Source organism: Panicum hallii, chromosome 5 (genome assembly GCF_002211085.1).
Source record: "Panicum hallii strain FIL2 chromosome 5, PHallii_v3.1, whole genome shotgun sequence".
Taxonomy (NCBI): Eukaryota; Viridiplantae; Streptophyta; class Magnoliopsida; order Poales; family Poaceae; genus Panicum; species Panicum hallii.
This window is the reverse complement of record NC_038046.1, coordinates 10,004,838-10,032,227: the sequence shown is the minus strand read 5'-3', so window position 1 is coordinate 10,032,227 and position 27,390 is coordinate 10,004,838. Positions and strand designations below refer to the sequence as shown.

Below are 27,390 nucleotides of genomic sequence, written 5' to 3'. Positions count from 1 at the left end.
CGCGCTACCCCAGACCCAGCGGGAAAAGCTGCGTTGCATGCCTCGCCGACTGCCGAGCCAGCAGCAGCGGCGGCCGGGCCCGGGCCGGGCTGCTGGGCGCCAGGCCTCGCCGGCGGCATCAGGGCGCGTGCATGCATGGCGCGGCATGCATGCGCTGACCGGCAGCGGCAGGCCAGGCGCCCAGGTCCCCCCGACCTGACCGTGCGGAGGCCGATACGAATTGCGATGCGAGGGACCGAGGGAGGAGCGTCGCCGGCGCTGGCGCTCGATCCATCCAGGGAGGCGGGGGCTCCTTTGGCTTGTTCCGTGCCCATCAATCCGGCCCCTGGCCGGCCGGCTGGCCGTGTCCGGCCGCGGGCCGCCTGACGCCCCCTGACCGCCCGTCCCTGCACGGCTGCATCTCATCATTTCGCGCAACTGCCACTGTGACGCGCGACCCGTACTAGATGCGTTCCGATCGATCGCGCGAATCTCTCTCTCTCTCTCTCTCTCTCTCTCTCTCTCTCTCTCTGCCGCGCGATCCGATCCGATCCGATGGCGCGGATGAACGCGCATGATGCAAACGACAACGGCCGGGCCACCACGCGGCTGCGCCCTGCTATGATTCGAGCAGTTTGGCGCTCCTGCCCGGCCCGCCAGCAAGTCTAGGTACGGCGTGCAGGCCGGCTTCGCCGACGAACGGGGGGCACCTGCTGCTGGTCCGTGCTAACGCGCGCGGCGCGGGCACGTTTGCCGCCCGTTTGGGTTCGACGGCGCTGGTTCTCCCCTCAGGCTCTCGTTCGCCGTGCTACCGGGTACGGGCTTTGTTCAGATTTTGACCACCTTTGTTCTCGGCATCCGGGAAGCACAGCACGACACGCACAACACCACTCCTGTGGACAGGTTCCGGCTCCACCTCCCGCTCGTGCGAGACTTTTTATCATCAGAAAAGGGGCTGCTGATTCGTGACAACATTAATGTGCATAGGCCCCCCTGAGAGTTATGAAAAGCGCGCTGGTCATTGTAGCCTCTAGACATCATTTGAGAAGGAAGACAGGCACGCTGGGCTGAGGCTATCTCCAGCGATATCCTCCAAATCCTATCCTCTATATCCATCCTCCATATCAACTTCATTCTCTATACCAAATTTAACTCCAACAACATTCTCTATTTCCATCTTCTATACCCCACAATCTTAATTTTCTATGTTTCTTCCAACTACCCTTTCCCCAGCCGCCCCTCCTCCCGCGCCCCTCTGCCGCCTCCGCCCGCGGCCCTCTGCCCGCCGCGCCCTCCGCCCGCCGCCCCTCCGCCCCTCCGCTCCGCGCCCGCCGCCCTCCGCCCCTTCGCCCCTGCTCCCGCGCCCTTCCGCCCCGCGCCTCTCCCTCCGCCGCCCTTGCTCCCGCGCCCCTCCGCCCTCCCCCCGCGCCTCCGCCCCGCCGGCCTCCGCCCCGCGCCCGCCGCCCTCCGCCCCGCCTGCCTCCGCCCCGCGCCCCACCCGCGCCCGCCGCCCTCCGCCCTCCCCCCGCGCCCCGCCTGCGCCCGCCGCCCTCCGCCCCGCCGCCCTTCGCCCCGCGCCCCGCCCGCGCCGCCGGCCTCCGCCCCCCGCCCCGCCCGCGCCCTCCGCACGTCGCCCCTCCCGCGCCCGCGCGGAAGCTGGTGAAGATGCGGGCGTGGGCGACCGGGATGGAGGACGCTTCCTCTGTGCGGGACGGAGAGGTCGTGCTCCATTTTACTGCACGGGATAGCGGTTAGCGCTGGAGCACTACCGGGTGCTACAGTGTCCTCCAAAATAGGGAACATGCGCTTTTACCGGATGCCGGTGGAGATAGCCTGATGATGGGCATGAAAAGTACATGGTCTGCAGGCAGTACACGCACGCAGACCAGCAGACAAGGACGGAAGGGAGCCCATCAACAGCAAAAGCTTACAAATTTGGGATTTTCCAGCGGAAAGAGCCATGCATCCTAAAGGAGGTGCGGACCCAAGAACGCGTGCTGTTCGACGTACAGATCATGAGGAAACAATCGCCATTGCTGCACAACCGGGACGACAGATAACGCCCTCATCAAAAGTTCAAGACCTGTATTATAAAGAACAAGGTCAATAGATCCAAGAGTACGTGCTGCCAAAAAAAGAGTTTAAGACCCTGGATTGCGGGGCAGGATGACGGCACCCCGATCAACTTGCACGGTTGAGGGCACGCCCAACAGTTGAAAACTCCGTCGTCAAAGACCCCGGGACAGCGAGTGAGCATTAGTTTTCTCTTGCTTTTCGTGCACACTGCTGCTGCTACGAGTGCATGCATGTACTCCGGCCCAGCAGACCAGTAGAGGGGCAACACCGCAACATCGCCGAGTCAAACGAGCACGGCTTTGTCAACCGAGATCGCCGCTCCAATCAGTTGTTCCTTCCTGATAAGCATGAACGGGGAGGGTTAGGAGGCAGGCAGGCAGGCAGGCAGCACAGGAGCCCCAAACGGGTTGCCAGCAGCTAGCCCAGCAGTGAAAAGGAGGCGGCCGGCCATCGCCGTCTCATCCGCCGGCCGGCGCGCGCGCGTGCGACGGGGAGCGGCAGAACCATTCCACACGGCACCGGACGAGGCGAGGAGCGCCACACAGGTGTGTGTACGGGCGCAGGCCAAGGAGGCACCCCCCATCACCTCCTCGCCCCCCACTTCCGTGACCCGCCCGCACTCCGTGTAGATGGAATAATCTCCATTACATCACGTGCGGCCTGCCGGTCCGGTCTCCCGGGCGTGCGCTCGCTCGCTCCACGGGCGCACGCCGAGTCACCAAAGCGCACTCCGCCAGGGCAAAGGATGCGAGCGCGGGATAAAAAGGAGAGCTGTATGGGACAAAAGGGGAAAGCCTAGAAAGGAACAGCGGGCAAGAGGCTCGGGGCACCCGCGCGCCGCTGTGGTAGCGGTACCAGTAGTTCAAGAGCCAACCGCATCCCGCGATCCTCACCTTGGCTTGCTTCCAGCTGGCCATTTCCCACCTGGGCTCTGGAGCGAGCTCTCGCCTCTCGGGCTGTAAGGTTGGTTGCATGCACCTCTTCTCATCTCATCTCATCTCCCTGGCGACTTCTCCGCTGATGATGGTAGAGGGAGAAGTGTTTTTGTTCCCGGCCTTTGCCGGTTGAAGAAGCTGAGGATTGATGCTTCCTTGCCTGAAAGAGTTTTTGACATGACTTGGTTTCATCTGTGGTTGACCGTTTTTTAAGCTTTTGCTGAGATGAAAAGCTGTATAGTTTCTATCAGCACTTCCTTTTCTCCTAGTAATGCATTTGCCAAGCGAAGGTTCCGTTTCGTGTTTCGCTTCCATTGAAACAATGATTTAATAGCAATTGTCCTGTTGCTAAAATAAGCAAGTTGCATGTGTTCCGTTTTCCTTGCCTTGATGAGTGAGCTCATCTGATCTCAAGCCCTCTCTTTTTTTCCCCCGTGCTTTGTCTTTTGGATGTTCGCTTTGACCTCACCACACCTTCCCTGTTTTTGTCACGTACTCACTTTCTCTGGCATAAGTTGAGTGTTCAACTAAACTTTCTGGGGGCCACACACCTCTCATTGCCTATAATAATATATCATTCTAGGAGGGTTGTTGTTTGGACTCTTGAAGGCTCTGGATTAGCTCACCAAGAACCAGTCCCATGGGAGACGCCGAAGAGAGAGAAAGTACTCTTCCACGGCTGCTAGATCTTATCCCTGACGGGAAAGAATGGGAGGCGAGGGAAGCACGAGGTGAAGGAAGATCAAGAAACACGGGCTTTGGGAGCGAGGAGGACAGGAAGCTAGAGCTGAAACTCGGCCTTCCTGGTCTCATAGAAGAAGAGACGGCAACAGTGTCAAGGCATGAAGGGATACAGCGAGAGAGGCCAGCTCTGTCTCTTTGTTGCTTCCGTGAACCCTCAAAGCCGACCACAAACACTACTACAACTGGGACAAAGAGGGTGTTCTTAGACACCATTGAGGCCAAAACAGAAGGTAACTAGCAGCATAGCAGTATTCTTGTCTTGCGCTCTTGTTTATTAGAGACCAGAAACACAGAAACAAACAACAGAACCACTGTACTAGAAATACCCTGTTGTTCTGTTGTTCAAAGGCTGTAGTAATGACTTTTATCCTGTTGTGTGAAGGTTATGATGATCTTTTGTTCTGTTATCTAAAGGTTGTGATAAGCAGAAACAGCAGGCCAGAGCTGGATGTGGGAACGAACTAGCACTGGAGCAAAAGATTGCAGTGGTGAGCGAGAGAAAAAAAGGATGCTGCGCACCACCATCACATGCTCCTCCCGCAGCATCTGTGCGCAACAGACCACAGGCCCAGGGAAGGTAATGATAGCCCTAGAGGTGGTTTTGCTATCCTTTTTGTTTTTACTAGGTCGAAATGAGGTCTCTTAAGGATTTTACTTCCCTTTCCAAAAAGATATTCCCTTCAGTTTGTCAAATCAGAGCAATGTTTTCATATATAAAGGTGGTCGACTTTTACTCGTCTGCAAATACCCTTTTGAAATTAGTATTTCCTAGTGATCGTTATCATTTCCCAAACTAGCAGTTTTGATTTTGGAACATTTTGGTACAAATTTACTTCTTGAGCATTTTTGTTCTGGACTGTGGTTGTATGTCATTCTTGTTAGCCCAATTGCAGTATAAGTTGAAAGGGGATAATAGCATAAACCATACGACATTTTATAGATATTGATAGTATATTCATCTACAGTAGTTCACAGACAAACTCACCGGTGCTCTAATCTGATGTAGAGGTGCTTCAGCTCGGGCAGTGGGTTGGCCTCCAATCGGATCCTTCAGGAGAAACCTTGCCAATGGTAGTTCATCCAAACAATCAACTGGGCAACAAAAGGGTGAAGCTAGCACGAAGGAGAAGGTCACCTGCATTAAGAATCCTCTAGTAAAAATCAACATGGACGGGATCCCCATTGGAAGGAAAGTAAACCTTGCAGCCTATGACAGCTACGAGAGGCTATCGTTGGCTGTCAAAGAGCTTTTCCAAGGTTTTCTTGAAGGTACAAAATAAATAAGCAGTTCAAATGAAACAAGCACTTTTGACTCATTTCCCTGGTCTATTTGTGCACCTTTACAGCACCAAGTTATAGTTTTCTTTCATTTAACACTGCACTCACCTTTGTTGCAGCTCAAAAGGATCTATCTAGTGCTGAGAGTGGGCAGCTACGAGCAGATGAAAAAATATTTTCTCAATTATTGAATGGATCTGGTGAATATACTCTAGTTTACGAAGACAATGAAGGAGACAGGATGCTGGTGGGAGACGTGCCGTGGAAGTAAGCTTCCTTTCTTTTTCACAAATCAACCACACCCTACCAACATAAAAGAACACATTCACTTCATTTTGCTTCACGTTTTCTCTAAAATTGAGTCATCACATACTGTTGGCACTACTTTAAAAAGTATACAACCAATACTTTGTTGCACAATCTAAACTCTTTCTTCTGTATATAATCCTTGCAGTGTATTTGTCTCAACTGCTAAGAGGCTGAGGGTTTTGAGGAGCTCAGAGCTTTCCCATGGTTTGGTAAGCACAAGGCCACCACAAATGCTGGTGCAGATTGCAGTTACAGGTTCGATTGCCCCAAACTAAGCAAGACCTTCCTTTCAATGCCTTCTCTTTTTTACAGGTTGGAGTGTCTCCTAGAAGAGTACAAAATTGCTGAAAGCCTGAAACAGCAACAGAATTCTATCATTCGGAATGTGAGGAACCGAAGCTGGCCCATTCCGATTTCAGGATGACACCTATTTTTTTCCTGTAGAGACTAATCTAATGAGATGAACTAGCATATGTCAGATGCATGGGAAGGTGCTGGCTATTTTGTAAAATTAGGGTACCATGTAATTTATTGTTGTAGGTTGTTGTAGGTGATGTCCTAAAGTAATTCTACATGGTTTTGGCATTGGATTTTTAAGACAGCTTGCAGATGAAAGGCTTACCCATGTAAAATTCCTTCTTCTCTGTGACATTTGTATTCAGTTCTTTTGTAACCCAACATGCAAATCTAATGTCCAGACCACAATCATTAGTACTCACCAATGTGCTGTAGAGAACAGCAACATGCTATGCACATTGTTAACATGGCATCTAAAGAGTGCAGTTTCATGTGGAATTTGCCATTACAAAATGGGAAAAGGTAAGAGCAAGGTTGACGCAAGCACCACAAGAACTACGAAAGCAAAGCACATGTGTCAGCGCCTTCATGCCTGTTGGGTGCCAAATTGCTCTGCTGTGCCAATAGTGACGGGACCTTGACTTCATACAAGAGGTGCAAGTTGTCACTCTTTGTTGTAAAGCTAAGAAATCACATGACGTTTTGTTTTACATGAGTATATTACATTATCCAGGTCCCTTATAACTACACGCACCTGATGACACCAGCTGCCAAACTTGGAAGTTATCTCCAAGCTGCCCTCGTGGCCTGGCGACCATACCCCAGATACTCTCAAAAAAGTCAGGGTAAACAGCAGGTGGCATTGGTTTTCTAGAATGACAGAAACAACATGGCAAATGACATTGTTTACAAACCATGTTTTATGCCAATAAATTTTGTTGACTTCTAAAAGTGGAATATCAGCAGAGCCAGTTCCACTGTCTATGTATGTTTTGACCATTAAGAAAACTATTTATGTACAGTACAGTTTACAGACTTACCCAAAAAATTAATTGCAAAAATGATCTGCATAAACTTGAAGCTCAAGCATCAACATGAAGCCATTTGTCTTCTGCAGATAACTAACACCTGAGTGTAAAGATAAATTATAATCCATGATGACACCTCCCGGGCGCGCACACAGAGAGATCTTCTAGAGAGGAATATTCACCTCGATGCTTTGAGGCCTACACGCCTAGAAACTGGGAAAAAGGAAACGTCTGTGGATTCCGAAAGAATCCTAGGGCCTTTTGCAATGTCCTAATTATCTTGCAGTGCTGAGGTATATCTTACCTGTATCACTATGGATTAAAAAATTGCAGTTCCTTTGCAAGTTCAGTTCTTTGTGTTGGTGAAAGCCACAAAAGGTGCTCAGGCAACTCAGCTTACAAAGCCAAAGTCATTAGAGCATCTTCCTGTAGTGAATCTTTTAGTCCACCTCCACCAGTAGCTATAGATTTACAGTACCAAAATTAACCTGACAACCAACGAATGAAGAAATTATAGAGAAGTGTATTTGTGAACATAATTGGCAATTAGGCATGCCAAGATCCAGATTCCAGACATCCAGTGAAAGAAGTCTATACAGAATGATAACTGATAAATCCCAATGATACACTGGCACATATGAATATCTCATAGACATTAACCTTTAGCACACAAGGAAAAGTTGTGTGACTAGTTTAGTTTCCTACACTGCCAGCTTATGTACCCCCCCCCCCCCCCAACTAGAAAAACTGTCAGCAGCTTCAATAAGGCTTAGCATCCAAAATGAATGGTCGGTACATAGCTGCAAGCCTGAGACCCTATCTGTGTTCAACTTTTCAGTGAACAGTACTGTTATTATGATTTTCACAGGCAAAGGCTATCCCACATATAAGGAGGTCATTGTTATCACTTCATTAATCAAGAAAACTGTAGAAAAACATGTTAAGCCTGTATTATCTTCTTTCACCTAGAGTCCTCCCCGTGAAGCCATGTCATTTGGCCTCTTTCTATAGGGTATGGAGTACAGTAGATTGGTAGTTTATTTATCCCACCATCAACTAACCCCAAAAAGGCAAAAACAAAGTACGCAGATGCATGCAATCAACAAAGGGAACATAAACTAGCAATCCATATTAAAAATCAGAGAATGGACACACCAGTAAATGCAACCTGTGTTGGCTTGATGACTAGCATGAATTCATTTAACATGCTACTATTTTGCACAAACATTGGTATGCCAATAGGTTACTACAGAAAAATGTAACATGTCTGCGTGTGAGTGAGTTTGATAAAGGCGCATAGGATTTAAACGTAGTGCTATTGACATGTATTGACGGACTGGTATACTATCTAACTTGTTCTCTTGTAACTTCTCAAACCTGCCATACTGTTGGAATCAAAATGAGCCCAAAGTTTAGACACATCCAAGGAGGCAACAAGTCAAGGACTCAAGGTATACAAACCAAGCTGGTACACAGTAATAAACTCCGATTCAGATAACCCCATGATTCCAGTCAACTTTTAGTGTCTTATCAATTTTCTCTACTAATAGTAAGTTATTCCTCAATCCTTACCAAATAGCATGAAATGATAACAATAATGTTGAACCACAGTACCTCAGTCCTCAGCTCGAGGATCACCCAATCCCTAGACAGTACAGAGATCGTGATAAACTAATACCATAACCAGGCATGCAAAGTATTCTTGAAAGTAATTAACAGGGTGGAGGCATTAAAGTCAAATGACTGGGGCAAATAAGAATTGTACATTTGAACTTCATTCATCATGAACTGAATGTCAACGGAATACAAAAACTGAATAACGACTTTGTACCAACCAACCTACACAATCTTTGTACCAAGGGAAAATGTTGGGCCAAATGGCCTGAGAGTTGAGGTTTGGGGCCCAAACTGGTATGTGTTGATCATAACATACACGCAGGATTGCAGGAAATGCCTACTTGCCCAGAAAGGCGACAGTAAACTGAAGAACCAAAAGAACTAAACTTTTACACCAGAATGTTCTGCCTGCAAAAACACTAGCCATATGCTGATTCTGAAAAGGTCCATGCAATTCTGTTTTAATCTTTTCTATATAGGGTATCTACAGAAACGGATTGTGCCGCTCCTAAGCTTTGTATTGTAACAAATTGGTATGCACCCACTCAAAAAAAAAATTGGTATGCTCAAGAACCATACAATTTAGCATCAGGATATGGTAAGATTGTATGGATAATGCACAGGACTGTGTGTACCATGGAATATGGTTGGCTGTGTTCAATTAAGTAAGGTTAGTTATGAGTTCTCCCAAAAAAAAACACCTATAAAGCTTGTTGTGAACAGTTCACATAAAAATAAGCAAAATACCCAGGAAGGGAATATGAAGGATGAATAAACAGATCTGCCTACATATGTTGCAAGGCCAAAAAAAGAACTCAAAACAAATTTGATGGCTCGAGCTACAGTACAGTTTAAGTTTTCAGCAATAGACAAGATCAGTAATCTGAAATCCAAACGCCAAAGGATGATAATGTAGTGCAAAGTTCAAAGGATCGAGCAGAATACTTTTACCTTGTTCAGATCAGAGAGCTGACCAAGTAACATAATTGGACATTATTGCTGTTGGAATACAGCCACAAATAAGATTAAGGAAAAAAGTGATGAGAAACTAGCAATGCTCGATTGATTTCTTTTTTCCTGCCATCATGAGATATGGATTTGCCAGTCTAGAATGCTGGTTAATGAACCACAAAATCACCCACTGAGCTTAGTCAGAATTCAGATAAGGTATTTCTCAAAGAATTGAGAAATCATCATCAAGTCTATCTAAGAAGTTCTATTATCAACCAGAAGAATTAAAGCATGCAACAGAAAGTAAAGTAGTCTTTATCAAAAGTACTAAATTGGTTGTAGTAACTAGGAAATGCATGGATCACATAATATCCTTACATTTGAGCGATGCTAGGCTTATCACTTACAGGACAGGCTTCTTTTCCAGCCAGATGATAAAGCAAAACTCCTGCTGCGACACTAACATTCAGACTCTCCACCGCAAGGAATGATCTCAAATCTTGACTACCAGCAGGGCTATCACCTTCTTCCCCTGCATCTGCGTCTGCGTCTGCGTCTGCATCGGCTCCTTCAACAAATACATCAGCATTTCCAGGAATTCTGACCAGATGAGTGCAAGATCGCTCAACCAGGGGTCTCAGACCAGTGCCTTCACTGCCCAACACAAGAATAGTGGGCACCCCTGTTTCCACTTCAGAGAGAGGTACAGCTTTGTTAGCAATGGTACCACCAAGAACTCGCCACCCATTTTCAGCTGATGAAGACAAGAACTGCATCATGTTTCTGCAGGAAAGCAGCTCGATCAGCTCAAGCGAGCCTGCACTAGCTTTGCTCACTACTCCACTTAATGGAGCCGAGTTCTTAGCACACAGTACGACACCCTCAGCACCAAAGTAGTAGGCAGACCTAATTATGGCTCCTAAATTCTGAGGATCCATAACCTCATCCAAGGCTATCCAGACAGGTGCCTTTCCACCTTCCACCCTGACTGGATCCAACTCCTTCATATTTACCATTTCCAAGGGTGATGCATCAAGCACCAGGCCTTGGTGTGGCCGGTTATCCACCACCATGTTAAGGTCATGCTTCGAAGTCTCAATGACCTTCAGCCCGATCCTTTCTGCCATCCGCAGCACTTTATCGACTGCCTTTTTATCCTTCTTCTTCTTATTACTCCCGCTCAAATCCATACCTTCCTGCATATACAATGCATAATACTCCCTCCTACCAGCCATGAGCGCTGCGAGCACTGGCCCAACACCATAAACCCCTTGCCCCACCATCTTTGGTACCGTCGATTCCCCTGCCTCCTTCCCTGTCTTCCTCCCCCAGTTCTCCTGGTTGTTCCACTGCCTCACAGCTGGCTTGGCAGACCTCTCCCTCCTAAACCTCTCGCCACGGGACCCTCCATCCCTCCCCACAACTCGCTGGTACCGGTCCTTAATCCTGCCCCATTTGGGATTGTCAATTGGCCCATTCTCATCATCCTCCTCCTTAATCGCCACCCTGTTCGGCGTCCTGTCGGCCGACGCTTCTCTTCGCGTGTATTGCTCGTCTCTAGAGAAAAATTTCTCTGCCGAACTCTCCCACGAGGAGGAGCGACCGGCATTAGTCCTCGCAGCGGGAGCGCCGCTGTTGCCAGGCTCAGCGGTAAGCCAGGGAAGCGCCCTCTCGCCGCCAGCCGATGCGGACCCATCTGGGGCGGTGGAAAACGAAACCCTGCCTCCCAGCCCGAACCGGATGGGGTCGGCCGGGGACGTGGCGGCCCTGGCGCTCGAACGGGCGGTGGTGGTCGGATGAGGCACGGGTGAGGAGGCCGGATGCTTGGAGAGGTAGCTGGCGTGGAGGAGACCGGCGAGGATAGTGCGGCGAGGCGAGGACGCCGCCACGAGGAGCGGGAAAGGATGGGACTTGGAGAGGCCAAAGTGGAGCATGGCGTCGGCGCAGCGGAGAGTAGGGTTTTGGGGCTCCGGGTTGGGGTGGGGAGCGAGAGGGGTTTTGGGTGGTCAGTGCGCGCCACACGTTCGGCGAAATGCCGCGGCGGGGACGACGCCGGTGAGATGAGATTAGAAAAAGATGTTTTATGCGGAAGTCCTTCAGGTTTTGCCGTTTATTGGAAGGAGCCTTCGGAGATTTGAAAATCGAGCAACTTGCAATAAGTGGATCTTGGACATTTCTGTAGCTTGGCTTCGAATTTTTCGATGTCTGATCTAAGTTATCAGACGTCCAATCTTTTACTTCCTTTCAACTAGTTTTTTCCTCCCATAAGGAGCGTCTGCCTAATATCAGAGCATCTCTAACAATTCTCCAGTTTTCAATTGCTGCAACAATTTTAAGATTGTGAGTGCTCCAACAATGTATCAATAGTTGTTGACTCGTTCGTATAATTCACTCTAACTTTCCCAATGCAGTAGTTGTGTTTAGCGCCATGATTCTTTCTTAACCCGCTTTTATCTCCCTCTCTGCCAGCGTTCGGTGCAAACTGTCAAATGGAACTGCCGAGGTCCGGTGTTGCACCTGGTGCCCCTCTTTTCTTGTTTTTATGTGGCCCCACCATGCCCCCTTCCTTGCCGTGGCCCTTCATCCTCTTCGAACCTTGCCACCACAGATGCCACCACAGAGAGAAGGTTTTGGGATGGGAAGAAGAAGAGGAAGAGAAATCCTGGGCTCGCTGCCTCAAGTTGCGTTGGAGCTCATGTCATTGTCGTCATGCTCTAGCGAAAAGTGAGGGAGACAGAGGGGGAGGAGGAGGAATAAATGTGGGATCCAAAATGATGAATTGTGTGAGAAATAAAGTGATGAGTTGTGTGAGAAATAAAGTGATGAATTGTGTGAGAAATAAAGTGCTGTGAACTGGCAACTATTTACTTTTGCTGAATAAAATTCTGTTCCTGTTAGAAATTGCCAAAAATTTAATATTAGTGGCACATTACCCAGAAACTTAACATAACCTAGTTCATGACAAATCAATCTAATAAGATATAAATGGTAATCATTATACCAGCGTTAGCAGTAGTAGCAGCCATTTACGCCTAATCCGTAGAGAAAGTAGGCGTTCTTGTCGGTGTAGGAGATGCAGCAGTGAATTGGCGTCCTCCGAGCGCCTACGGGAGTGCTTGGCCTTCCAAACCCCTCCAGTGCCCTTAGCGATCAGACTAGCGGTGGCTAGGGTTTTAGATTGAGATGATTAGGTCATTAAGATGCTAACCACGACCTTATATTTATAGGCACTGTGGGGCTGGGAGCCGGCCTCTGGAAAAAGGCCTAATGGGCCTGCTGATCACAGCCTATTAGGATTTTATCATTAGGTTTCCTTAATCGCATTTAGATGGTTTAAACGTTTCCTTAACAGTGAAGATCACAATATCTTAACTGAAATTTATTTCCAACATTCTCCCACTTGATCGAACGGATAAGGCTAATGTTCGTATCATACTAATGTTCACCCTTAGTAGTAACAGAAAGTACCGGACCAATGCGTCGTCAGTAGCTTGATGCACTACTGGGATCCTATTATCCACAGTCTCACTGAAACACCTCGGTAGAACGCTTATTCGTTAGTTGGGAGTTATAACGGCCCTAAACCAGAACCTAAAGACTATCCACCAAACCCATATTAGTAACGTGCTGCTTAAACACGTTCGGTGGTAAGCTATTAGTGAGCGGATCCGCTAACATACAATTAGTTCTTATGTGCTCAATCTTAATGGTTCGATCCTGGCATCTTTCTTTCACAACACGATACTTAAGATCAATGTGTTTGGAAGCACCACTTGACTCGTTGTTACTCGAGAAGAATACTGCAGACTGATTATCGCAGTATAATGTTATAGGTTCCATAATGCTGTCAATTACCTTGAGACCCGAAATAAAATTCTTAAGCCAAACAGCCTGTCCAGTTGCTTCATAGCATGCCACAAATTCAGCTTGCATCATCGATGCTGCAACTAAACTTTGCTTAGAGCTTTTTCATGATATAGCTCCACCAGCTAACGTGTAGATATATCTTGATGTAGATTTCCTACTATCCACACATCCAGCAAAGTCAGCATCAGTATAACCCACAAGTTCAAGGTTATCTGATCTTCTGTATGTGAGCATGAAGTCTTTAGTGCCTTGGCAGTAACGTAATGCCTTCTTGACACCAACCCAGTGGACCTTCCCGGAATTTTTCTGATATCTTCCAAATATTCCGGTAGCAAATGCCAAGTCAAGACGCGTACAGACTTGTGCATACATCAGGCTTCCGACAGCTGAAGCATAAGGTATGTCCTTCATCTCATCTGATTCCAATTAGTTCTTAGGACATTGGGCTTCACTAAACTTATCGCCTTTCGTTAATGGAACAGGTGTGGCCTTACTCTTATCCATATTAAATCTCTTAAGCATTTTCTCAATATATACTTTTTGAGACAATCCTAGTACTCCTTTGGTGCTATCTCGGTGTATCTCAATGCCCAGAACATAAGAGACTTCACCAAGATCTTTCATATCAAAATTTGATAAAAGAAATCCCTTTGTCTCATGTAGCATACGCTTATCGCTGCTCGCTAATAGGATATCATCCACATAAAGCACTAGAATTATAAATTTACCACCCTTTATCTTAGTGTAGATACAATTATCCACATCATTCTCCTTAAATCCGAATTTCTTAATCACTTGATCAAATTTAAGGTTCCACTGTCTTGACGCTTGCTTAAGCCCGTAAATAGATTTCTTAAGTCTGCATCCTAAATGTTCCTCGCCCTTCACAACAAAACCTTCCGGTTGTGCCATGAAGATGGTCTCATCCAAGTCACCATTCAGGAATGCAGTTTTGACATCCATCTGATGTAACTCTAAGTCATAATGAGCTACTAGCGCCATAACGATTCTGAATGAATCTTTCTTAGACACAGGGGAGAAAGTTTCATTATAATCAATCCCTTTCTTTTGTGTAAAACCTTTGGCTACAAGCCTTGCTTTGAATTGTTCGACATTCCCTTTAGAATCACGTTTAGTCTTGTAGATCCATTTACAGCCTACTGGTTTGACTCCATTAGGAATATCTACCAGATCCCAAACATCATTGGAACTCATGGACTTAAGCTCTTCTTCCATGGCCTCAACCCATTTGGCAGAGTTCTCACATGATACTGCCTCTCTAAACGAGTTAGGATCATCAGCTTTCCCAATATCATACATATCTTCACTTAAGTATGTCTCGTAATCACGGAAAACTGTCTGTTTCCTAACCCGTTGTGATCTTCTTAATGGTTCAACAGGCTGAGGTGCTGGTTGAGGTGCAGTCTGAGGCATCTCGACAGGGTTCTCATCTTCAGCATTAGGCGCCATTTGCTCAGCTTGTTGTTCGCTCGCAGGCTCAGGAGCTACTTCAACAGGCGGAGTAGCGCTAGTACTCTCTGAACATCTGAACAGGAGGCGTAATCTGAACAGATGGTGTACTCTGAACGGAAGAAATAAACAGCGGCACTAAACTGAGGTGTTACTGTTTCTTGAATTACCGGGATGGGAAGCTCAGCCCGTATTTCTTCAAGATTAATTTCCCTCCTCGGGAAGCTCCCACTGATTTCTGCATCCTCTAGGAATACAGCCTGCCTGGTCTCAACGAACTTAGTGAGGCGATCAGGACAGTAGAATCGGTATCCCTTAGACTTATCAGGGTATCCGATGAAATAGCAGCTCACCGTCTTATTATCTAATTTCTTTTGCTGTGGATTAAATAACTTAGCTTCGGCTGGATAGCCCCACACACGCAAATAATTAAGCGATGGTTTCTTCCTAAACCACAACTCATAAGGTGTTTTTGGCACGGATTTGGAAGGAACACGATTAAGTATCTGCGCAACTATTTTTAATACTTCCATCCACAGCTCTACAGACAAAGTAGAATAACTAAGCATGCTACGTACCATGTCCATTAATGTACGATTACGACGCTCAGCAACTCCGTTTTGCTGTGGTTCGCCCGGCATACTGTACTGGGCATTTATACCATTCTCTTCAAGATACTTAGCGAATGGTTCGGGTACTTGGCCGAATGGAGCATGTCTCACATAATATTCACCACCTCGATCCGATCTCACTAATTTAATAGTGATATTATGCTGATTTTCCACTTCATCCTTGAATATTGTGAATTTATTTAATGACTCGGATCGATCACGAATGGGGTAAATATAACCGTAACGAGAGAAGTCATCTATGAAAGTAATGAACGAGTTAAAACCATTAACAGACTTTACTGGGAACGGGCCACAAATATCAGTATGAATTATTTCTAATAGGCCCGAACTCCGAGTAGCTCCTTTCTTAATTGTCTTAGCAAATTTTTCCTTAATACAATCAACGCATTGTTGATCTAAGTTTGAGAGATCTAATGAATGGAGTATCTCTTCTCTTATGAGACGCTCAATTCTCCCCCTCGAAATGTGGCCCAAACGACAATGCCACAATTTCGAAGAAGTCTCATCATCACGCTTACGCTTATACGTTACATCATCCACATTCATTGCAGAATAAACATTATCAAGAGAGAGCAAATAAAGATCGCCTTGCAAATAACCAAGGCCCACACTTAAATTATGAAATTTAATATTGCACACAGAGTTGCCAAACTCACAAATATGTCCCGACTTATCTAAACGCGAAACAGAAATAAGGTTCTCTTCAAACTGGGAACATAAAGAACATCACGTAAACTAAGGTTGAAACCGTCTGATAACTCCAAATCGAAGCTCCCAATGCCTTCAACCTTCACTTCATTGCCATCAGCCACTCTTAGGGTTCGCTCCCCCTCTCTTATAGTTTGGATCGAACTGAATACCTGTAGTGAATTAGAAATGTGCATAGTGGCACCTGAGTCAATCCACCAAGTATTAGAAGAAAAATTCACTAAGAACGATTCATCAATAAAAAATACATAATCAATAATTGTACCTTTGTTCTTAAGCCACTCCTTAGATCCATGTCATTCCTTCTGCTCATGTTTAGGTGACTTGCAGAACTTGCACAACCTCTCATCAGAGGTCTTCTTATGTGACACGGCCTTGCTCTTATGGCCCTTAAAATTTTTCTTATGCTGCCTGCTGCTGCCAGACTCAGCCTGATGCTTAGGAGTGTTGCTCATGCTAACACGTCCAAAGCGCTCGCTGACCATGTTGACAGCATCCTTCATCCTTTCAGCTTTCTGCCTTTCTTCTTCCTCAACACAGTAGCTAATGAGCTCAGCCATGCTCCAAGTCGCCTCTGAGTGTTGTAGCTTATTTTGAAGGGACTGTCTTGTACTGGCAGAGAAGTCGTGATGAAGTGCACCAGAAAACCATCAGAGATAGCCATATCCAGCGTCTTCAGCTTATTTGCCATGTTACACATGCTCATAATGTGCTCCCTGATTCCACTTTGCCCATCATACTGTGAAGTCAGTATCTTCATGATTAGGGTGCTAGCATAAGTCTTGTAAGAACTCTTAAAGTTCTTCTCCACCTTGGCAAGGTATGCCTTGGCGCTCAGATCATTACCATTCTGGTCCTTATCAGGAATAGCACCACGGATGGCCGGAGTGATCGTATTCTTAATGATCATGTTGGCCATCCTGTCTGATCTTTCCCACTTCTCAATGGCAGTACGATCACCATTGGGATCAGTGGGCTCTGCTGGCTTGTCTCGACGTAAGGCGAGATCATACTCACACACCGCAATGGCAACATTAACATCTTTATACCAGCTTGGATAGTTGGTGCCATTCAGTGGCTCAATGGATTTCAGGTAGCCCGTCACAGTGTTCACTGAAAAATCATGAGAACAATAACTTCATTAAACTCACAATTAAGATGCGCATAAGAAGTATGAAATTAACCCTACGATGGTCTGATTAAAATCATACATAAATTTCAATTTGCATCACCGATGGGGAAAACAAACGAAATTTATCATTAAAACTCATAATTAAATCAACGATGGTCAGAATTAATTACAAGTGCTCTAAATAAACTTCCCGATGGTTCCATTTAAATAGAGTGCATCTTAATTGCTTATGGTGGATAAACATAATTTTCAACGAATAAATGCAACTAAAATAGGATTGAAAACATTTACATAACTCATGGAAATTAATTAACATAATGCTGGTAGTAATAAGTGCAACAGAAATAATTAAAGCATTTAAACATAACAGCTTAAACATAAGAAACAATAAATAAATGGCTTTAAACATTAATCTGGGCTAAAACTCGTAAACAGCACAAATAAACATCCCTCTACACGCGCAGCCCAATCTGTGCATTTGGCCCATCCCGCGAAAACCCTAATGCGGGTGAATCTGGACGCTCCATTCCGATCGGATGGCCAGAAACTTATGGCAACTCACATAAATAGCACATTCCTGGAACAAACCCTAACAGCCTCGATTCACTTCATCCCTTTCCCAGGCACGGCCGCCGCTTATGCACGCGGGCGGCGCCGCGCAGGCGGAGAGACGGGCTGGCGCGTAGGCGGCGCGCGGGGCGGCGCTGGCGCGCTGGCGGCGCGCGGCACAGGGGCTGAGCCGCGCACGTGGCGCGCCGGCGTTGCGGGCCCCAGCAGCGCAGGTGGTGCACGGGTGCTGCCCGGGCGGCGCAGGCGGCGCACGGGTTGGTGCGCAGGTGGCGCGCCCGAGGGATGCTGCACAGGCGCCGCGCCGGCCTGGCGACTAAGTAGTGCGCGCGGGTGGCTGAGCGGCAGTGTGCTAGCGCGCAGGTGGCCGCCCGTGGGATGCTGCGCAGACGGGCTGCCGGGCGATGCGCAGCGGGCAGGAGGCCGGGCGGTGCGCACGCAGGTGGCGCGCAGGGGGCCGGCCGCAGTGCACCGGCGGGCTGGCCCGCAGCGCACCGAGCGGTGCTGGCGCGGGCGGCTGCGGCGCAAGCGGGCCCTACGGCCGCACGCTGCTCATGCGCGCAGAGCTCCGCGTTCTCATGGTCACCCATGTAATTTCTTCTTCAATCTTAAGGTTAGGGTTCATCACGGGATTTAGGGATTTCTCAAATTGATCTAAGATTTGTATTCCTCTTTCCTCTCAATGCTTACTTATGCATCTTGTTCATGATTTTGGATCTAATTTTGCGGAAATTAAACATGAACAGAGATCTAATTTGGGAAACAAATTAAGTAGCAGTAAGCCCTAACCTTAATGGCATAGCTTGATCATCAATTTGTCTCAGTTTAATCATGAATTAGTATAAATATTAAGCATTTGCATCTAATCCGAGAAACTTAGCATTAACAGATCAAGATTAAACTTAAACCGGACATAATCCGAATTAGATTAGATCTAATCTCGTGATCAGAAAACTAATTAACTATGATTTAGGTCTAATCAAGCATGATTAACACATAAAAGCCTTTCTGCAGGAACTAATTGCGTCTAAAACATGAATCAACCTTAACTGTGTAATAGGATCTAATCTGCACAGCACTTTTGCATCTTAAACTGATGAAAACAGAGGCATAAGCATGGCTCAAAAATTTGACCGTGCATGACTAGGTTAAGGTGGCTCTGATACCAATTGTTAGAAATTGCCAAAAACTTAATATTAGTGGCACATTACCCAGAAACTTAATATAACCTAGTTCATTATACCAGTGTTAGCAGTAGTAGCAGCCATTTACGCCTGATCCGTAGAGGAAGTAGGCGTTCTTGTCGGTGTAGGAGATGCAGTAGCGAATTGGCGTCCTCCGGGCGCCAACGGGAGTGCTTGGCCTTCCAAACCCCTCCAGTGCCCTTAGCGATCAGACTAGCGGTGGCTAGGGTTTTAGATTGAGATGATTATGTCATTAAGATGCTAACCACGACCTTATGTTTATATATGTTTATAGGCACTGTGGGGCTGGGGGCCAGCCTCTGGAAACAGCTAATGGGCCTGCTGATCACAGCCCATTAGGGTTTTATCGTTAGGTTTCCTTAATCACGTTTAGATGGTTTAAATGTTTTTCCTTAACAGTGAAGATCACAATATCTTAACTGAAATTTATTTTCAACAGTTCCCTCTCATTTGAATCTGCTGAATTTTTAATGTTCTGCTGGGCCACCTATTACAAGGTGGTTAAGGGTGCGTTTGGTTCAGCTGTGAGCTGTGAAAACTGCTGTGAGATACTTGCTGTGAAAAAGCTGAAAGTCGTTTGGTTCAAACTGCTGTGAGTTGTCGACCGTGAAAAATCTATGTATTGTCTTTATGCAAATTGACAGTATATAATATTTTTTATGACCAAATCCTTTTTCCTTTAAATCTTTATTTTTATATATATATAAAATTATTTGGAGTTAACTTTTTTATTCTTTTTTATTTTTATTTTCCTATATATGAAAATCTTTATTTTCTTATATATAAAAAAGAATTAAAAGGATATATATATATGACCAATAGTAGATGTGTAGTTTTCACAAATTCGAAAAAGCTGCAAAAGTAAGGTACAACCTGCTTTCAAATTTGTACTACAGAAAAGCAGCTGCAGAAAAGCTGAACCCCTTTGGTTCAGCTTCTGCTTTGTGAAAGGAGAAGCAGGTTCAGAGAGCTGAATCAAACACAGCCTAAATTGTTCCCCTCACTGACAATATATCTTGACTGTGCTATATATGCTTGTTGGTTGCTGGCAACATATGGTTGCAGTTTTTGGTTGGATTGGTACTGCTTTATTCAATGTTATTTTGTGTGGTCTTTCCTTTTTATTTTACACTACATAGTTTCTTTATACTTGTCCATAGTGCAATCTGCTCCATTGTTCCTCTCCTTGACATGGTGTTACCATCTCATAATGTTGGTTCCTGCCAATATACATGAGATTGATCAACTGTGGGTGCAAGCCTTTCAGCCTTCAAGATCCTCAGGGCTACAACAATAATATAATTCGGGAATGCCCAGTAATGCAGAATCAAACTTTGTCGTCTGCTGGTAGCATTTTGTTAGTTGCAATTTTTCCTGTCTTGGGCTCCTAAACTGATGTTTTGCCAGATGCCCTTTAGCTCAAAGGATGAATCCGCAAAAGGACCGGGACATCCATAAGGAGAGGACAGAGGAGGCTTAAAAACTAGTGTTTCAATAGCACAGATCATCGTCAGCAGGATAAGGCAGTCCAGGTACGCGATATGATAATAAAACAACGTTTCAGCAAACTCTGGATGAGTTACCATGAAATGTTCCCGCAACCATGCTGAATTTAGAGTAATAAACAAAGGCATTACATGTTGACTGACAAATAGCAAGCTTTGGCACTAAACCAAGCAAGGCAACACCGCATTGATCGCAGAATCTTATTTGAGCTAATAGCCGCTCTAAAGTGTAATAAACAAGTAGAGCCAAGCATTTAAGCAAGCATCCAAGCCGCACAGTTCTGAGTTCTTGCACAGCACACTAGTACACAAATGTAAAACTCTGAAACGCCACCGAGATTCACCTCAAACAGCATTGCATCAAGCAAGCTTCTTCCAACGAGTGACGAGATCACCAGAGCTGGAGCCGCGAGCCTTTCACAGTTCCGCTAGTCCTTCTCGAGGCTGGTGTTGTTCAGCCGCTCGATGGCCAGTATGAGCGCCTGCGTACCGAGGCCGCCCTCGCCGTGCGCAATCAGCGACACGTAGAGCTGTTGCGCGAGCGCGAGCCCCGGCAGCGACAGCCCCATGGCCTGGCATTCCGACAGGCAGATACCGAGGTCCTTCACGAAGTGCCGGACGTAGAAGCCAGCCGCCATGTCCCGCTCCAAGATCCGCTTCCCGTACAGCTCCAGCGACTTGGAACCCGCCGCGCCGGTGGAGATGGCCTCCAGCCACTTGGCCACGTCCAGCCCGGCCTTGTGCGCGTACACCATGCCCTCCACGAGGCCCACCATGGTGGACGCGATGGCGATCTGGTTGCCCAGCTTCGCGCGCTGACCCGCGCCGGGCCCGCCCATGTACAGCGCGTTTCCCATGAGCTTGAAGAGCGGCGCCAGGCGGGCGACGAGGGCGGCGTCGCCGCCCGCGAAGATGGAGAGGGTGGCGTTGCGGGCCCCGCGGTCGCCGCCGGAGACGGGGGCGTCCACGGCCGAGCAGCCGGCGGCGGCAGCGGCCGCGGCTATCTCGGCGGCGAGGGTGGGGTCGGAGGTTGTCATGTCGACGAGGACACCGCCTGGGGCGAGGCCGGCGAGGGCGCCGGTGGATGGATCGAGGGCGGTATAGCGGACGTCGGAGGGGAAGCCAACCATGAGGAAGATGACATCGGCAGCCGCGGCGGCCGCGCGCGGGCTGTCCGCGAGGCTGGCGCCGCGGGAGACGAGACCCTGAGCCTTGGAGGCCGTGCGGTTGAAGACGGTGAGCGCGTAGCCGGCGCCGAGGAGGTGGCCGGCCATGGACTGGCCCATGACGCCCGTCCCCACCCAGGCCACGCGGGTGGTGTCCGGAGAGATCGGACGATCGGAGACGTTCGCTCTCGTCGATGACGACGACATGGCTGCAGCAGCGGCGGCGGCGGTAGCGGCAAGGGGAAAGGGCGGGCCGCGGCGAGCGAGGGAACGGGAGATGCCGGCGAGCATTTGGGGGCGGAGTAGCTGTTCCAGTATGCAGATAAGGCGTGGTCGCGTGAGGTACACACACCTTCTGGTCACTGACGTCACCCTTGGTAACGGGCCAGGTCCACGCAAAACAGCGAGGGCTCTATCCCTGGGCCGAATGGTAGCCCAAGGGTGAGCTCACGGGTGACGAGTGGCCCAGAAGCCGCCCCAACACGCTGCGCAGACGGCTCGACTATAAACCGGATCGCCACACAGCCGGACCGCACAGACGCACTTCCCGAACTGCCCCAAGAAATTGCGCGATCGGACGGCCAAGCGCCACGCACCGCCCGCGAATTCCCCGAATTGACCCTGCTTTTCCCTTTGCCACCCTCGATGGCCGCCGGTCTGGATCGACCGGACCCACGGTCCAGGCTCCGAATATTCGCCCGCGGGATATTTCTTGCCGGTTCCTCAACTCCGCAGCTATAAATATCCTCACCGGGCGGCCGCTAGGGTTTCAGTCCTCTCTCCCGGCGGCGCCTCCACATATCGTCTCTCAGATCGGGAGGCGAAACCAAGGTAACTTGCCACTTCCCTCTTCGGCTCCATCTCACTCTGGTTGGTAGAGCTTGTTCATCCATGCGCCGTGCTTCTAGCTGATTAGTGTTTCTAGTTCAGTTCCGAGTCGTTTTGGTTCCATCTAGTAGTGTCGTGTGTTGTTGATTGGATTGAATCATAGGCCTCGAAGTGGTGTGCTGATCGAATCTGATGTTTTCTGGGGGGTAATCTCGATGTAATTTATATCAATTCGTTGGTTTACGGGTCCCTGACGGTTCTCTCTGTGACTCATCTCTACGATCTGTAGAAATGCGGTGCAATCCTGGTTCACTAGAAACGTTTTGGATTATTTGGTTCTTCTTAATCGAGTCTATTAGTTTTTACACGTTAGGGTCTATGAAGTGGATATGGTGGGATCCTTTGGTGGAACTAATGTGTTGACTCAGATATGCTGTTTCGACATGAATAATTGTGGCCGCTACATTCTGATCTTTTCTACGATTTGTGGTCTGCTGGTAGTTCTTAGGTTCAGGGTAGCTATGTATATGATCTCGTTTTGTCTGTGTAATTGTTGATTTCTAGTCCAATTTTATGATGTTCGATACATTGGAATACTATTGATGTGCTTCTCCATACTTGAGTACATGAATTTGTTTGGTAAACTATGCATTCCTTTTGGTCTGTTAAGAGTTTTCTGAAGGTTAGAATCTTATGCTAGTTTACATGTATGTCTAAATTAATCTTCTGGTGTTTCCATGTAAATTGGTTTGCCAGTCCTTATAATCTGTCTGTATGGGAGTCCTTTGTTTGAAGTGGTAACTCTGCAGATGTTCATGTCTAATATTGTATCTCCTTGTTTGTTGTGCTTTTGTACTTAAGTTGGATTAGTTTCACTTCTAGTAGCTCGCTGCAGCTTCCAGTATGTGTAGTATGCTGTGTAATCATGTTGAACCAGAGGCAATGAAAAAACTTCCTATTGTTTGATCATTGACTGGATGCACCCTGTGTTAAATTAAATATTAGTTTAATGAGGATGCACCCTGTGTTCTGATCAGATAATTTTCTGTTTATTTTTTCCTTAGCTTTTCTGTGAATACAATCCCGTTGATTAATGACTGGATGCACCGTGTTCAATTAAATATTAGTTTTAATGAGAATGCACCCTGTGTTCACTTCAGATAATTTTCTGTTTATTTCTTCTAACTTTTATGTGAATACCGTCCCATTTGTGTCTGTAAACTTTAGAATAGTTTAGCCTGATAAAGTAAGTTAAAACATTTTTAATTACATTCTGGATTGAATCCCAATCATTTTTCACATACTGCAATTAATCAATATATGCGTCTCTTATTATCCTGACAATTACAGTGCTTATTACTTCAGTCATTCTTTTACTTTCAAAGATTCTGGTTTAGTTTTTTGCTCATGTTTTAGTTGGATTCTTACTTTTTTCCTGGACCTTTGAACAGCAGGAAAATATATATTTGTGGCGTGATCTTCAAAAGAAGTCAAGATGGTGAAGTTCACGGCGGAGGAGCTCCGTGGCATCATGGACAAAAAGAACAACATCCGTAATATGTCTGTTATTGCTCATGTGGACCACGGTATGTTAAGAACTGTGTTTTATTAGATGCCATACAAATGTGTTGTCTGACGTATTCAAGCCTTTTGGTTTAGCACTTGTTTCATTTTAAATATTTATGGTCTGTATTGTGCTTCACGGTTGATGTGATTCCTGCTGTATTATCTATTTCATGCCTAGTTAATTCTGTGTGCAGATAATCATACCATTTAGGAAATAGGCTTATTGAAATTCTTTTAATTATTTTGGTCTATAGTATCTGTTAACGATGTGTTTTATATTATAATGTACTGCTGTCTTTGTTAATTTGTGATAGGTTATCTATCCTTAATGCTGTACTATTCTATGATGCATATTGAGTTTGATTTTGAAGTTCCACTGTGTTCTTACATGTCATTTAATTCTTTGCAGGCAAGTCTACCCTTACAGACTCCCTTGTGGCAGCTGCTGGGATTATTGCCCAGGAAGTTGCTGGTGATGTTCGCATGACTGATACTCGCGCAGATGAAGCAGAGCGTGGTATTACAATCAAATCCACCGGTATCTCTCTTTACTATGAGATGACTCCGGAGTCACTGAAGAATTACAAGGGTGAGAGAGATGGTAACCAGTACTTGATCAACCTTATCGACTCACCTGGGCACGTCGATTTTTCTTCGGAAGTCACAGCTGCCCTGCGTATCACCGATGGTGCTCTAGTGGTGGTTGACTGTATTGAAGGTGTCTGTGTGCAAACTGAGACTGTGCTCCGCCAGGCTCTTGGTGAGAGGATTAGGCCAGTTCTTACTGTGAACAAGATGGACAGGTGCTTCCTTGAGCTTCAGGTTGAGGGTGAGGAAGCCTACCAGACTTTCTCCCGTGTCATTGAGAATGCCAATGTCATTATGGCAACATATGAAGATAAGCTCCTTGGTGATGTCCAAGTCTACCCGGAGAAGGGAACTGTTGCTTTCTCTGCTGGTCTGCACGGCTGGGCCTTCACCCTCACCAACTTTGCCAAGATGTATGCATCCAAGTTTGGAGTTGATGAAACTAAGATGATGGAGAGGCTCTGGGGCGAGAACTTCTTTGACCCAGCCACGAAGAAGTGGACCACCAAGAACACAGGCTCTGCTACCTGCAAGAGAGGATTTGTTCAGTTCTGCTATGAGCCCATCAAGCAAATCATCAACACCTGCATGAATGACCAGAAGGATAAGTTGTGGCCCATGCTTCAAAAGCTTAATGTTACCATGAAGGCTGATGAGAAGGAATTGGTTGGCAAGGCTTTGATGAAGCGTGTTATGCAAACCTGGCTTCCAGCTAGTACTGCACTTCTTGAGATGATGATATTCCACCTTCCTTCCCCAGCAAAGGCACAGAGGTATCGTGTGGAGAACCTGTACGAGGGACCCCTTGATGATATCTATGCTACTGCCATCAGGAACTGTGATCCGGAGGGTCCTCTCATGCTGTATGTTTCAAAGATGATTCCAGCATCTGACAAGGGGCGGTTCTTTGCCTTTGGTCGTGTCTTCTCTGGGAAGGTTGCTACTGGTATGAAGGTTCGTATCATGGGTCCCAACTATGTGCCTGGCCAGAAGAAGGATCTGTATGTCAAGAGTGTCCAGCGTACTGTTATCTGGATGGGAAAGAAACAAGAGTCAGTTGAGGATGTTCCCTGTGGTAACACTGTTGCTATGGTCGGTCTGGATCAGTTCATCACGAAGAATGCTACACTGACTAATGAGAAGGAAGTTGATGCATGCCCAATCAGAGCCATGAAGTTCTCTGTCTCCCCAGTTGTGCGTGTTGCTGTTCAGTGCAAGGTTGCCTCTGACCTACCCAAGCTAGTTGAAGGTTTGAAGCGTCTGGCAAAGTCTGATCCTATGGTCCTCTGTACCATTGAAGAATCTGGTGAGCATATTATTGCTGGAGCTGGTGAGCTTCACCTAGAGATCTGCCTGAAGGATCTGCAGGAAGACTTCATGGGTGGTGCTGAAATTATTGTTTCCCCTCCTGTTGTCTCTTTCCGTGAAACTGTTCTTGAGAAATCCTGCAGAACAGTCATGAGCAAGTCTCCCAACAAGCATAACCGTCTTTACATGGAAGCCCGCCCGTTGGAAGAGGGTCTCGCTGAGGCTATTGATGAGGGACGCATTGGTCCACGTGATGATCCCAAGGTGCGCTCCAAGATCCTCTCTGAGGAGTTTGGGTGGGACAAGGATCTTGCCAAGAAGATTTGGTGCTTTGGACCTGAGACCACTGGCCCGAACATGGTTGTTGATATGTGTAAGGGAGTGCAGTACCTCAATGAAATCAAGGATTCCGTTGTTGCTGGTTTCCAGTGGGCCTCGAAGGAGGGAGCACTTGCTGAGGAGAACATGCGTGGCATTTGCTTTGAGGTCTGTGATGTTGTTCTTCATGCTGATGCAATTCACAGGGGTGGTGGCCAGGTCATTCCAACTGCCAGGAGGGTCATTTATGCTTCTCAGCTCACGGCCAAGCCAAGGCTGCTAGAGCCAGTGTACCTTGTGGAGATCCAGGCTCCTGAGAATGCACTTGGTGGTATCTACGGTGTTCTGAACCAGAAGAGAGGGCACGTGTTTGAGGAGATGCAGAGGCCGGGTACCCCGCTCTACAACATCAAGGCTTACCTCCCCGTCATTGAGTCCTTTGGGTTCTCCAGCCAACTGAGGGCTGCAACCTCTGGTCAGGCGTTCCCTCAGTGTGTGTTTGACCACTGGGACATGATGAGCTCTGATCCTTTGGAGGCTGGCTCCCAGGCTGCTCAGCTGGTGTTGGACATCCGCAAGAGGAAGGGTCTCAAGGAACAGATGACCCCGCTTTCTGAGTTTGAGGACAAGCTCTAAATTTTTGGTGTTCTGTGCTACTGTTACCCCCTGCTGGTTTAATCGTCCATTCATCTACTGTAATGGGAACTACTTTCGAATTTCATTTTCTTTAGTTGTCATATGGTTCTGTTTCTGAACATGATTAGTCATATGGTAGTGTCCTGCTAAGACTGTTTTGTTATCCGTCGTGATGTAACTGATGAAACAGAGTTGGTATCTGTGGTAAGTGGTGGTATTTGCGTACAACGCTTGTTTCTACTGTCTTGTGAATGCTTTGCTTTTGCCATAAGGTAGATAGAATTTCACTGTTTTGTTGCGTGCTTTCTTGCTATGCGTTGAGCTTTGCCTTGTGTCTGCTAAGTGTCCCGTGCTTTTGGTCATACAAGTGTTGCCCCCCTGTGATTCTTTGTTCCACCCAGGTCCGCATTTCACTGTTTGATATGCTAGGATTCTGGGAGGTTTCATCGTATCCCTATCTGTAATTCTTCCAATAGCAGATCGTTCGATCGTTATTATCATTGTTCGTACCATCGCAACATGCATATCCGTGTGCTTTCCAGTGGCATTTTCCTGGAGCTGTACGTACCCTGATTGAGTGGATGCAGGGACCTAGCAACGAATCCACTCAAGAAAATGTTTGGTGACTAACGGCATGTGACTGGCGTAGTAGGCACAGCTCTATGAAATTATAATTGTCT

At 47.1% G+C, this 27,390-nt stretch overlaps 4 protein-coding genes across 6 annotated transcripts; 2 read left to right on the top strand and 2 right to left on the bottom strand.

Annotated features, from left to right (window-relative positions):
* The first annotated feature begins 2,748 nt into the window (after positions 1–2,748).
* LOC112893426 (auxin-responsive protein IAA6-like) lies at positions 2,749–5,999 on the top strand. Its single transcript, XM_025960745.1, has 7 exons — positions 2,749–3,018; positions 3,574–3,964; positions 4,149–4,311; positions 4,741–5,003; positions 5,132–5,279; positions 5,467–5,530; positions 5,634–5,999. The coding sequence occupies exons 2-7, from the start codon at positions 3,631–3,633 to the stop codon at positions 5,667–5,669; spliced, it is 1,008 nt and encodes a 335-aa protein (XP_025816530.1). The 5' UTR covers positions 2,749–3,018; positions 3,574–3,630; the 3' UTR covers positions 5,670–5,999.
* A 267-nt stretch (positions 6,000–6,266) lies between these two features.
* LOC112893424 (rRNA methyltransferase 1, mitochondrial) lies at positions 6,267–11,278 on the bottom strand. Of its 2 annotated transcripts, none has more exons than XM_025960743.1 (2): positions 9,622–11,278; positions 6,267–7,134 (listed from the first exon to the last, which is right to left on the bottom strand). In XM_025960743.1, exons 1-2 carry the CDS (start codon positions 11,146–11,148, stop codon positions 7,108–7,110), a joined length of 1,554 nt encoding a protein of 517 aa, XP_025816528.1. In that variant the 5' UTR covers positions 11,149–11,278; the 3' UTR covers positions 6,267–7,107. The 2 variants fall into 2 exon arrangements, with proteins under 2 accessions (XP_025816528.1, XP_025816529.1); XM_025960744.1 differs by lacking the exon at positions 6,267–7,134 and adding an exon at positions 9,241–9,262.
* A 9,096-nt stretch (positions 11,279–20,374) lies between these two features.
* Positions 20,375–21,808, bottom strand: LOC112895409 (probable 3-hydroxyisobutyrate dehydrogenase-like 1, mitochondrial). The gene has a single exon (XM_025963357.1). It carries the CDS (start codon positions 21,755–21,757, stop codon positions 20,729–20,731), a length of 1,029 nt encoding a protein of 342 aa, XP_025819142.1. The 5' UTR covers positions 21,758–21,808; the 3' UTR covers positions 20,375–20,728.
* Positions 21,809–22,153: 345 nt separating this feature from the next.
* Positions 22,154–26,950, top strand: LOC112895408 (elongation factor 2). 2 transcript variants are annotated; one of them, XM_025963355.1, is made up of 3 exons: positions 22,154–22,297; positions 23,746–23,880; positions 24,270–26,950. In XM_025963355.1, the coding sequence occupies exons 2-3, from the start codon at positions 23,790–23,792 to the stop codon at positions 26,708–26,710; spliced, it is 2,532 nt and encodes an 843-aa protein (XP_025819140.1). In that variant the 5' UTR covers positions 22,154–22,297; positions 23,746–23,789; the 3' UTR covers positions 26,711–26,950. The 2 variants fall into 2 exon arrangements, with proteins under 2 accessions (XP_025819140.1, XP_025819141.1); XM_025963356.1 differs by having other exon boundaries at positions 22,199–22,297; positions 23,749–23,880.
* Positions 26,951–27,390: the final 440 nt, after the last annotated feature.

Bases quoted from the DNA above. Each gene is read 5' to 3' on its own strand.
- LOC112895409 (XM_025963357.1), bottom strand. From the start codon at position 21,757: ATGCTCGCCGGCATCTCCCGTTCCCTCGCTCGCCGCGGCCCGCCCTTT.
- LOC112893426 (XM_025960745.1), top strand. From the start codon at position 3,631: ATGGGAGACGCCGAAGAGAGAGAAAGTACTCTTCCACGGCTGCTAGAT. The intron at 4,312-4,740 runs GTAATGATAGCC...AATCTGATGTAG, and splicing joins AGACCACAGGCCCAGGGAAG to AGGTGCTTCAGCTCGGGCAG. The intron at 5,004-5,131 runs GTACAAAATAAA...CCTTTGTTGCAG, and splicing joins TTTCCAAGGTTTTCTTGAAG to CTCAAAAGGATCTATCTAGT.
- LOC112893424 (XM_025960743.1), bottom strand. From the start codon at position 11,148: ATGCTCCACTTTGGCCTCTCCAAGTCCCATCCTTTCCCGCTCCTCGTG. The intron at 7,135-9,621 runs GTAAGTGATAAG...GTTGGTTGTCAG, and splicing joins CTGGAAAAGAAGCCTGTCCT to GTTAATTTTGGTACTGTAAA.
- LOC112895408 (XM_025963355.1), top strand. From the start codon at position 23,790: ATGGTGAAGTTCACGGCGGAGGAGCTCCGTGGCATCATGGACAAAAAG. The intron at 23,881-24,269 runs GTATGTTAAGAA...AATTCTTTGCAG, and splicing joins TATTGCTCATGTGGACCACG to GCAAGTCTACCCTTACAGAC.